Source organism: Orbicella franksi, chromosome 6 (assembly GCF_964199315.1).
Source record: "Orbicella franksi chromosome 6, jaOrbFran1.1, whole genome shotgun sequence".
NCBI classification, from domain to species: Eukaryota; Metazoa; Cnidaria; class Anthozoa; order Scleractinia; family Merulinidae; genus Orbicella; species Orbicella franksi.
Window position 1 is genome coordinate 16,284,349 of NC_138150.1, and position 12,191 is coordinate 16,296,539.

The window sequence follows — 12,191 nt, forward strand, 5'->3', positions numbered from 1 at the left end:
TAAAGTGTAACGTCACGATCGTATTGCCGTCTCCAAAACTCACCAGTTCTCCAGTTGTCTCAGCCACTTGCACCTCTATTATGTCGAGGACGTCTTTGCGCACGGGAATATATTGAATGTGGTAAGGCTCGAAATACTGGACGCCAGCACCTCTTCGAATCAAGTTGACCTCTCTCAGTAAATCCGTGACTTGATTTCCCACCACGCTACTTCCACCCACGTCAGAGTAGACGAACAAGGAACGCGAACTGTTTCCCACCACCACCTCGAACGCCTTGTTCAGGTTCAGAAAACGCCAATTGCAATAGATGCTGAGTTTCAAAAAATCTCCATTTCCTCCTTTATCTGTGATGACAGCCCAAAAGACAGGTATTCCGTCAGCGTCATGTACGTCCCCGACGACGCTAATGTCTGGAATGACGTCGTCAAAAAATTCGATCTGCAAGTTAGGTCCCAGATAGTAACCACTGCCTTTCTTTTCGAGCCATCCCATTTTACAAGCCAGTTCAACATTGACGTGGAATGCAGGGACATGCGTAACCGGACGTAAGATGTTTTTGTTGTCCGTGACCAGGTCTTCGCCTTCCCACTTTAACTTGACGTAGGTTCTTTTCCCATCATTCGTGACATATTTGGCTCCAAATTTGGGTCCAGATTGTTTGAAGACGCGTTGTCGATCGAAATAGGCGATCATGGATTTCATGAGTCCAATACCGTCCACGTTGTGGAACACCTCTTTGAGGTCATCCGTGTCGAAGTAAGCTTCTCCATACGTGTAGTGGCTACTCGATTCTATGCGTCTCCATGCGGAAAAGGACAAGATGGTTTTATCCCCAGAAGCGGTGAAGGTAGGCAGCGACACGCGAGCATCCGGCATGGCGATGCTACTCATTCCCACTTTCCATTCTCCGCTTCCATTCAGGCGTATGGGTTGTGGTAACCTGATCTTGAAATGGTTCGCCTTGTTGTCCGGGAACTCGCTCTTACTACTGTGACTGGGTAAGCTGACGTAAAAATCACTCATCCTTTTTTGAAATGCAACGTGATCGTGGTCACGCCAGACGCAAAGTCCACCAGTTGTCCGTCGTTCTCAGACACCTGCGTCTCGACAATGTCCAAAAAGGTCGTGCGCACCGGTAGATATAGGATGTGTCTCGGTTGAAGGTCGACCACGTCCGGATCGTAACGAACTTGTTTCAACATGTCCGTGACTTGATTTCCCGTCACCATACTCTGTCCCGCATTCGAATACACGAACAAGGAACGACGCTCGTGGCCGAACGCTTCTTCGTAACTGCGATCCAGGTCCGTGAAAACCCAATTGATGAAACAACTCAAATGTAATGTGTCCGGGTCGATCTTGTAAAATAGTTCGTCCCCGTCATTCTGTCCTATGATCAAGTCCGTGGCCGTGGGTATGACTTCCTTGGTAAATTCTTTCCTCAAGTGGGGTCCCAAGACGTAACCCGGTCGTCCGTTTTGCAATGTTCCCATCTTGACCCATTTCATCTTCTTGGCCAATTCGATGCCGATGGACATTTGGGGGTAGACGCGTTTACCGTTGATCAGGAGGCTGATGCACGTTCTCGAGTTGTCCAGGACGCATTCTCCATTCTCGGCCCGATGCATGACCGTGTACAGCAATTCGGTGGGATCGTCGGGTTTGCTCTTTTTCTTGTACATGGTCACGTCGACATCCGTTCTAGATCTCAACCTATGCATGTATCGATCTCGTATCGCGTTCAGTAACTCGGTACCGGTCCTCGGCGTGAATTCCAAATCGCCCTCTCTCGTCACAGAAGAGACCTGCGTGTATATGCTTTGATCCGCGTTCACCATATCGATCCACCAGATTTCAAACAGAAGAGAATCTTTCAAGTCCATCTTACGCACCGCGGAAGGAAACGAGAGGTCGCTGATACCCACTTTCCAACCCGACTCTCTCAACTGCAACGGGTTCGGCAGACGATTCTTTAAACTGTTGGCCTTGTTGTCCGGGAACTCACTCGTGCTGGCATTGCTCATCAGTTGCACGTAAAAGTCGTCGGCAGACTCATTTATACTTAAAGTGTAATGTCACCGACGTCACGCCCGATTCAAAGTTCACCAATCGTCCGTCGTTCTCGGCCAATTGCACCTCCACTATATCCAAAACGTTGCTGCGCACGGGTTTATATTGAATCTGAGTCGGTTCGTACGTCGTCTTGATCGGGTCGTGAGGGACTTCTCTCAAGAGGTCCGTGACTCGATTTCCCGTGATGGTACTACGACCCACATTCGAATACAGGTACATGGGACTGCGAGGCGGAGGGAGGTCCGGATGAACGACGACTCCGCGATGATAGGTCTTGGCGTATTCCTCGTCCAAGTAACTGAAGCGCCAGTTGCAATAGGGACTGAGCTGTAACGTCCCGCTGCTGTCCAAATTCCAAAATTCGTGAGATCGATTGTCACTATGGTCGGTCCAGTCTTTCTTGAAATCAGACGGGACGGTATCGTTGGGAAAGATCTTGATCATGTTCACGTTCAAGTGAACGGAGTAATACGATTCCTCGTTAATCAAACCCAACTTCTTGACCAGTTTAGGACCAAAATACACTCTGGGACGTTGTCTGTCTCCGGACTCGTCGAGGAACGTGTCGGTGTTATCCAGAATCAAATCGTTCCCCTCCCATCGGAACACGGGGTAGTATTTTTTCCCGTCCGGCGCTCGTAGACTTTCGTCGGCGCGATCCATGTAATGATACATGCGTTCGTGAAAACGATTGATGAGGTATTGCATGAGAGATTTACCACTCGTCACTTTGTGTAAGTCACGGTTCAGTTCCTTCCCGTAGACGTTGAATGGTACGCGGTAACGAAATGGACTCCACGTAAAACCATCGTCTTGCAACCTGAACGTTTCAATGGTCCACTCAATACCGAACACATGATCGTAATCGTCAAAGTCGTGTGATTGAGAGACCGGTACTTGATGCGGTCGTGACGGAGGAATCGGGTAAGACACGCTCGCCAATCCCACTTTCCATTCCTTGTCGGATTCAAACAGGAGCGGATACGGCAGACGGTTCTTGAAACTGTTGGCCTTGTTGTCCGTGAACTCGCTCGTGCTGGCATTGCTCAACAACTGCACGTAAAAGTCCTTCATTTTTTCGTCTTTGGCTTTTTGGTCACGTACAAGCCTTTTTTATCCACCCAACTGTCGTACTTGACTGGCCAACCTTTCCAACGCACCAAGACTTTATCCCCTTTTCGTTTGACGATCTTGTCGATGCGAAACAGACCGTCGTCTTTCACGGACACCTTTTGCAAATCTTGCGCGTAAAACGTGCCCTCGACCGCCGTGCCGTCCCATTCTTCCACTTTGTACGTGGTGACCTTCCCAGGACGCACCCGGCGTATCACAAACACCTCTTCGGTCCAACCGGGTAAATACCCTTTCTTGAACTGTCGGAACTTCTTGTTCAGTCTCACACGATCCCCGACTTTCAATGGAGGTCGTCTCGATTTTTTTCCCTTTTTCTTCCCGTAAAGAGTCTCCCACACGTCCTCGCTATTGGCTAAAGTCACTTGATCGGGAGCCATCTTGATACTGCGATGATACGATCGATTGTACCCTCGGACCAGATCTGGTAACACGGGCACAAACTTCATCGTATTCTTCACAGTGAAGTATCGGTACAAACGTTCCTTCAGGGTCCGATTAAACCGTTCCACCACACTAGATTTCGTATCCCCACGCGTCGAAAAATGATGAATGCCATTCTGCTTCATCAAATCCTGAAACGTCTTGTTGTAGAATTCCTTCCCGTCGTCCGTCTGGAGATTGATGGGTTTTCTACCTCCTTTCAAGATCTTAGCCATGGCTTCCGTCACCGCTTTACCCGTCTTGCTCTTCAAGGGCTGGACCCAGGCGTGCTTGGAAAACACGTCCACCACCGTCAAGAGATAACGATACCCTCGATTGTACCTGGCGATATTGATCACCTCGATCAGGTCGGCCGTCCACTGCTCGTCGATTCCGAACACCACCACCGTCACCGTGGGAAACCGACGACGTCTGGGTTTGTGCAACGTGTACCCCAAATCCCGTTGCAGGACCTCGCGAGCACGTCGTACCGAGATCTTATTGGCCTTGGCGAATCGCGTCAGACCACCCAGACTACCGGGTCTGGAAGGATCCCGATACCGTCCCAGTAACGTCCCGGTCGATAGCGGCTTTTGCTTCTTCTTTTGACCTTTCTTCATAGTCGATAAAGTTTGTAAACGCACTGTCTCCACAACTCGAAACGCTGCTCACGTACCTCGAGATACTTCTTAAATGAATCGGGTTGCTGTTTCAACCACAAGATATAAACGACAAAACGCATCACGTTGGGTTCGACGTCGGTATAGTCAAACACCTCCAAGGGCGAATCGCTGAAATGGTCAGGGATGGGTTAACCCTTACCGTATCGCTCGTAGACTCTAGCGCACTCGGAACACAAGGTTGTCCAACACCATCGATCGGCCATGGTCGCACACACTCTCGAGATCAACCAACTCAAGGCATGAGACATAATGATTTGAACCCAATTTTTTATTTCAACTTTCTTATATGTACAAAAACGTCGTGCCTGATTGGTTCTTACGAAAAACAACTCTGATTGGCTAAACGAAAAAGAAGGCAAAAAGACTAGTCCGAATCTGAAAAGTATTGAACATATTCAGAGTTCTTACATTCCAGACCATACTCATTATCACAGTCTTCCTCATAGGTATCCATGGCATAATATTTACAACGTTTCCAACAACATTCACCTTTACCGGGTCTCCACTTCAGGGCTTCCTCCTCGTTCCCATTCACATAGAATGCTTGTCGCATACTCTCTCTACACTCACCACACAGGTCATCCTCATCAGCTTCGAGGGCACGAAAGAAAAACCGATCCTTCCACATATCACGCTGGCGCATGACATCATAGATCAACTCTTCCAATCTCAGACACGTTTCCTTGTGAGCGCACCTGTTGAAAGTCAGTATCTCCTCCACCCTGGGACTCTTGTCTGACTCCAACACCCATCGTGATATGTCTCGAGCGAACCGCAAGGGTTCAAACAGATCACGGATGGCATCGCTCATCATGTACGTGAGGTTATCCGTGGCGATCAAACAGGAACGCTCTGCGTCCAGGGCGGGATCTCGACAATGAATGAATTTGAATTGACCGCTACCACTTCTGTACATCACGCGACACCATTCACCACAGAACAAATACACCTTTTCGTTCCTCTTCATCATCTCCAAAATCGTACCACCCCAGTCAGGACGACGTCTCATCAAGAGCTCGAAAGACCACAGACAATCAGGTATTTGGCCTAACGGTTCGAAGAGATTGTCAAAAATGTACATGTCCACTTTTGCATCCGGAATGGCATCGAGATCTCTTAAAGTGTGTACCTTCTGATCCACAGTCCGCTCCACTAGGTCCCGAATCTGGTTCGAGTTGCTATAGTAAGTCATCTCTTGCCTCGTCAAACCTCTTTCTTCCTAGATACGACAATTCAGGATGGTGCTTAGGGTCTCCCCAGTCAGTCAGGTGTCTTCGAAGCCTGCAGAACAAGAGATCAACAACGTGCAATTCCAAGTTAATTATCCTCGTATAGGGTGACTTCTTGCCTTCTTCTTCGATTAGATCCAAATTGTCAGAAGCTCGATTCAAATATCGTCTCAGATCTTCAATGATCTCTTCAAAGTCCCTGTCATCCAAAATCCTATGAGTCATCACCGCGTCAAGAGCAAGTCGAGAATGATTCACCGCGTCAAACGGGCTCCTTTTATACCCGCGCCGTGGATCCACTTTCACTCCGTACTTTCACGGATCACGCGCCCTTTTCAGATCCACCAATCGCAATGAAGACCGTCGCATGATCCCATCACACCACACGTCTACGATTGGTCGTAAAAACGTCCATAAAGTCGAACCACGCATTCCATCACGAGTCACTTTTCAGCAGTCGTCATGGATTCACACGTCGAACCAGACAGGAAAAAGAGAAAGTCATCCAAAAAGGAGGCGCGTAAGAAACTGAAACTGCTCCTACCCAAGAGAGTGGAAGGAGAAGTAGGAGGTAAACTACAATCCACCTTAGATAGATGGTTATTCAAAAAACCTCGTGCCAGACTACGTTTCAACGAACGTGTCCTCTTCAAAGAGATCACACCGGACTCTGTCAGTTGGACCACCGTCCCTCTCAAAGGCTTCTCGCAGCCATGGAGCGTCTTTTCGATCAAACGCCAAGAAGTCAAAAGCCGAATGAAAAGCAACCATTACAAGCGAAGGCAAAGACTGACCCCCAAAAACGTGCGAAAAACCACCCACATCCTAGAAACCATGCTACGGGAAAACACCTTGTTGGGATACTAACTCAATCTCTATCTTCCTCATATAGACTCAAAGCTACCTGCCATTCAAGGTGGATGCCTGACCGTGATAAGAGAATCACCTCCTCGAACCATTCAAGTTATGGAACCCGTAGGACTCGACAAATTCAAGAAAGACAACCTCGTAGAATTACCACCTGAAGTGGACGACCAAGGAGAATTCACCGAAGTACAAGTGTTGCAGGAATTCGACCCCGATCAGTTCCTGAACCAACTGAAAACACAAGATTACATCTGCCCGCGTTGTATGGTACCCATGGAATTTGGAAGAGTGAAAACCCCCGAAGGTGGTACCTGGTGGGAGTATTACCGATGTCCCTCTTCCAGATTCTACACCAAGTGTTATGTGACCTGTGGCGCTAAAGAGGTGAGCGCCTACCTGAGACGCGTCGAAGAACAGACCCACCCCTGCTACAGGAACATCGACCCAGCTCGTTTCCGATGTCTATGCAACAAGTCCCTGGTCTTAGCCACCTCCCACTCCCAGTCCAACCCGGACAGGCTCTATCTCAAGTGTCCCAAGCGTAACTGCAAGTTCTTCCAATGGATCGACGAATACCCACGAGGGGTCGCCCAAGACATACTGATTCATGGACAAAACCCAAACTAAGAAAAGACACAGACACAGTTTTTTGTAAAAAAACACACTCTGACATTTTATTTTTTCATATTTACACGTTGGGTAATACATCTTTCGCGTCGATAATCGCTCGCATTGTGTTCTGATTACATTTGTTAAACGTGCTGTAATAAAAGTTAATGACATTGACATAGCGTCTCGCTGTGTTTTTTTGTCTCTGAGTCCACGTGGACTGAAAAGGCTCGAAACCGTAGCACAACATAAGTCTGTGAAACGTGATCCGGTCCACGGGCGGCTTCACCTTCACGTCCCACACCAGGTTCCTGCGTATAGCCAGGATCGCATTAAACAAGGTTCTACTGAAACACTTCTCGATGCTCCGGTACCTGCGCTGGGTTCGGGTCCAGTTCTCCTGCTGCTCGTCCATAAAGAACAAGATCTGATGCAGCATCAGCTCGAGCTGGCTCGAATCCTTGAACCTCGTCAACCACCGACGGCCCGCCAACAAATCCCGGATGGGAAAATTCATGGCCTCATAGAATCGGGTCCAGGCCTCGTCCATTCGATCGATTGCCTCCTCGTAAGTGACCTCGGGCTTTCTCGGTCTGAAATCGTTTTGAATATATCTCTCCCTCAAGGTCATGGTAGCGCTCAATACAAGTTAAAAACTCAGAGTGAAGAGCGGACGATGCTGATTCGCTTTATGCAGATCCGTCCAGCCAATCACAGATCAAGACGAAGTCACGTGTTACTACAGACCCAGGGGATAGGGGGTATCCCCCTACCACGCCCACTCACGGTAGGAGACTGGACACCATTATACTGTGCGTATAAAACAAGGGAGTCGGACCGTTCACTTTTCACTCTGAGTTTTTTTCAGTCAAAGACTTGTATGAGCGCCTATCACAGAAGACTGTGGGTGTTGCTGTGGCTTCTCAAAGTACCAAGTGAGTATGGAAGTATTAGAGCATTGTCATTCCGAGTTGAACGCCATGAGAAAGCGAGTGCGAGAGCGAATGAAGGAAGAAGAGACCCCCTTGTACAGGGAATTTTTAGATATCGTCGGGGTGGCCCTGGACGAACTAGATCTTTTGTTCCTGGAAGAGAGGTTGGGGGTCGCCGACGAGGACGATATTAACGATTTAGTCGTCCACGTAGACTGGGTCCACAACACTTACCGTCGACTATTTCAATTTTAGACATGGAACCCGAACCCCATTGTTATGTATGCAAGCAAACCAGACCATGCTGCCGCCTACCGCTCGCAGAGTTGGGTAAACGTGGGACCCACGACAAATTCGTACGTACACTATCGGGACCGTTGAGAGAAGCCTGGGGACTAGGGTGCGTCTGGGAAACCTGCTGCAAGGCCATCTATGGCATGTATCCCAATTATGAGACCTCCCGTTACGAAGCCGTCTTCCTGGGGAGCCATTACGAAGAAGCCATGTCACGTGTCAATCATGTGAAATCTTTTTATGCAGACAAAATGGGCGCCAGTCATCAGGACTGTGCACACGTCCCACCCTGTAATATCAAGTGGAATGACCAATAAAAAGCTGTTTTTTGTTCCATTTTTCAGACTCCATGTCACGATTTCCTAAACCCCAATGTATATGGTGCAAGGAAGGATACACTCCCAATCACAGTATCCAAGACCACTTCCTGACACCGTGTTGCGACCAATTCTTTCACGGAAGCTGTAAAGCCCTCCACACCTGGTGGTTGAAACCCTCCCAAAGACTCTGCCCTCATTGCAAAACCGTGAATTTCGGACTACCTACCGATGACATCCCCAAAACCAAGTCCTAAGGAGGTAAGCGCTTCGATGGTCTAGTGGTTAAGACGTTGAGTTGTGGCCTCAAAGACCCAGGTTCGATTCCTGGTCGGGGCATTAAAAATTCTTTTTTATTTTTCCCTATAGAGACCCCTGGCCTGTAAAATCCGTTTGGACGAACCCCACCCCGACGAAGATGTCATGCTCCTCTTCCTCACCCAACATTTTCCCTACCCCTGGTACATGAGAAGAGACCTCTCCAAGGTCTGGCCCTTCGGACGCGTTTTCGAATCCTCCTCAGGCTTTCACGGAGAATTTCTCACCCCACAAACCATGATGCTATCCCTCGTGCACCTGGGAACCAATGACGTGCAAGCACTCAAGATGATGCAAAAAATCACACAACAAACCATGTACATTCTCTCGCTAAAGGATCTTTATTAGTTACAGGCATGAATAAAATGTTTTTTCACTCTGTGGGTGGTAGTGGTGCAATTTCTTTGATAAATGCTTGGTACGCCAACTCTTCTCTATTGTCCCAACTGCTCTTCCACGCTTCCCATCCGGCCTCAAATCCATCCGGCAACTTCTCCAAACACACTGGGTCTTTAAACGATCTTGACTGGTCAGCAAGCATCTTATCAGACAGGAGTTTTCTGAACCTCAGCACCTCATCCGCCAGCTTCATAATTTCTTTCCTCAGGAGGCCATCCATAGCGCGAGAAACAGCGTTTTTCATTATCTTTCCAAGAATACCCTCATGAACAGCATCCATCACTCTCGCCGCAAATTCTTCTCTCGTCATGTCGTCTGGCAACTCCTCAGGAACACTAATCACCTCCACACTCGTCTTGCTCTCCTCTGAAGCCATCTCGTCACCGTGATATCCAAACAACAATGCCAAACCCGCCAACTCAACACCCTTTTATCCCATCCAAAACCCTCTCATTGGTTCTATTCGATCAACCTCGATTTCATGTCGCCCTATTTGGGCATGCGCAAGAGCTGTGACGTCACGGGCGCCATGTTTTGCTACCAAAGGGGCCATCTTGGATTTGCAATTTTAAGAGAATGTATGGGAAAAAAGTGGTCACGTGGTATAATCCCTGGCTCCTGATTGGTTACTGCCCCTGTGAGCGTATATTACTACTGATGGACTAGCCTTCGATCCAGGGAGGAGTAGAAAATAATACTCCTAGTCGCTTCATGCTATTGGAACAAAAGATAAGTGTCAGCCTAATGCGGCACTAGGCCTGAACACAGACTTTACCTTTTACGTTTGGCCGTACCTGATCATTTAGTGCGTGAGATGACAAATCTCAGTGATGTTGTGATACACGCAAACAAATGTTTGTTTTGACCGATACACCCCAAGTTCAGGATGTTGTTTTTTAAAAATCTGACCTGTCCAATGGATCCATCTTCTCTAACTGAGGTAGCAGCTTTTCACCGCCGAGCTGTTTCACGTGCAACTGAAGACTGAGCAGCTGAACCTCATGATGGAGTCTAACAAGCTCGTGAAGCTCCTACACAAATAAGAAAACAAACAAAACGAGTAGTCAGCATAAGTTGTGTTCTTGGTATCACTTTCAAATCAGTCTGAAGAGACAGACCTCTCTTTGCGAACCAAGTTTTTTGTTGTTGGTTAAAATCTCTTCTCCACAAAAAGGCGTTACATAAAGTTACTCAACAAATGGAGAATTTTTAACAATCACTAATTTTAAGCGTGAGCGCCAAAAATAGTTATCGGTGCGTATAAAACAAGCTTTTGCATTTCCTCGAATAACACCCACGGGCAATTAACTTTTTTAAAGCATTAGAATAGGACGATTATTCGGGGGGAAGGGAATTATTTCAAATATAGTTCACTGGAAGAAATACAAAGTACATTTGAGATATGACGAGTTCCTGCAACTGAGGAATAGCTTGCACGAAAGAAAGCAGGAGAGGACTGGTTTATTCAAAGACAGTAGACACAGCAGTGGTAACTTTGATGATTTGATTTGATAAATCAAACACACACAACACAAAAGATAGTAAATTAAGGCGATGTCGCGCAAGATAGGGAGGGGGGAAGGCTTATTGGAGGGACCAAGCGCTAAGAGGGCAAGTAATACTGGAAATATGGTATTTTTCTACTTCCAGCCCTACCTTGACAGAGGAGTAAGTGAAATCTGCAGTACCATATTGCTTGTTGAATTCCTGGAATAATTCACCTCTTGAGCAGTCGACAATTTCATCAGGCAATCAGCGAGAGAGAAGAACACAACCTTTACTCTGCTCTTGCGGAGCACTAGAGTTGATTTCCCGCGGGAGGTCCCGATCGAACACATTGCAGTTCCCGCAAGGACAGCACGTTGTGCGTTGTTCTTCCGCTGATGGAGGAGAACAAAGAGAAGAGAACTACTGACTTAATATCTACAGCAATAGTCTCTGGACGCTAAATATTTACAATTCAAGGTGTGACTTTCCACGAGCGAAGCCACGTGTAGATTAGGGCTTAACAGGAGCTTGAACCACTCGAACGCACATTGTAATTCAAAGAAACCAGGTCACTGTAAAATCAATCGTTAGCGTTTATTGGAAGGAGCGATGAATCAATAATATAGAAATCAGGATAACAAAATACGGATGTCCTTGTGATGTGAAGTCGTTGTGGTTGTGATTGTGTGGTTAGAACTAAAAGCAAAACGATACAAAAGGCTTATGTAAGCTAATACTAGCTAAGATACAAAACATAAATCAAGGATACCGATGGAACATAAATCTTAAACTATAACGACACGACAACGACTAAAGATGTCCAGACTTACTTTGATCTTGCTCCAGCGAGGGTAGCAATTGTAGAAACGATAGCTTAGCACGATAGCGATGGCAGCGATAGCGTAAAATAATAGCGAGAACGTAGATAGCGTAACTAAACTGATAAAAATGTGGTGTGTCTAATTACATGATTCCAAAGGTTATATTACGAAACTTGCATTGATCACAGCAATCACAGCATGAATAGCAAAACTTAAAAAATGTCAACCTCGTTTCCAGGGTCTCTCATCTTACCGCCCCCTGGAGCGACCCCGGGGGCGGTAAGATGAGAGACCCTCGGAACGAGGTTGAAAAAATGTACATAATCGTTAATAAGTAACAGTTATTTAAACAAAACAAAGAAGAAAACGAGTTACGAAAGTAACACAAGGGAAATCAGAGTGAGAAATATTAGTTGTCCCAAGCCCTCGACCCAAGCCCCTAGACCTGGGTCCAAATAGTGAAAAGTTATCAGAATGTAACTTCTCTCATCAATATTGATACAAACTCAAGCATTAAGCTCTAGAGAATAAAGAATCTCATCATCAAGGATTTTCTTGATCATGATCAGTTCTCCCAACTAGTATTAAAGGAAGTCAAGGAATTGT

At 47.0% G+C, this 12,191-nt stretch overlaps 2 protein-coding genes, 1 non-coding gene and 1 pseudogene across 4 annotated transcripts in view; 2 read left to right on the plus strand and 2 right to left on the minus strand.

Annotated features, from left to right (window-relative positions):
- The window catches only part of LOC145491002 (kelch-like protein 2), a 167,416-nt gene that overhangs the window by 151,385 nt on the left and 3,840 nt on the right, over positions 1-12,191 (plus strand). The window lies entirely within an intron of this gene.
- Positions 1-12,191, minus strand: part of LOC145490481 (uncharacterized) — a 73,707-nt pseudogene that overhangs the window by 18,487 nt on the left and 43,029 nt on the right. Inside the window, exons 2-3 of the transcript XR_014049704.1 lie at positions 10,933-11,156; positions 10,186-10,307 (exon numbers count right to left, since the gene is read on the minus strand). The product of XR_014049704.1 is annotated as an uncharacterized LOC145490481 (transcript). The remainder of the gene's footprint in view (positions 1-10,185; positions 10,308-10,932; positions 11,157-12,191) is intronic.
- On the minus strand, positions 1,990-4,459 carry LOC145490037 (uncharacterized). The gene is made up of 2 exons (XM_081469130.1): positions 3,667-4,459; positions 1,990-3,031 (listed from the first exon to the last, which is right to left on the minus strand). Exons 1-2 carry the CDS (start codon positions 4,246-4,248, stop codon positions 2,054-2,056), a joined length of 1,560 nt encoding a protein of 519 aa, XP_081325256.1. The 5' UTR covers positions 4,249-4,459; the 3' UTR covers positions 1,990-2,053.
- Positions 8,827-8,898, plus strand: Trnah-gug (transfer RNA histidin (anticodon GUG)). The gene has a single exon. It is a non-coding gene; the product is annotated as a tRNA-His (tRNA).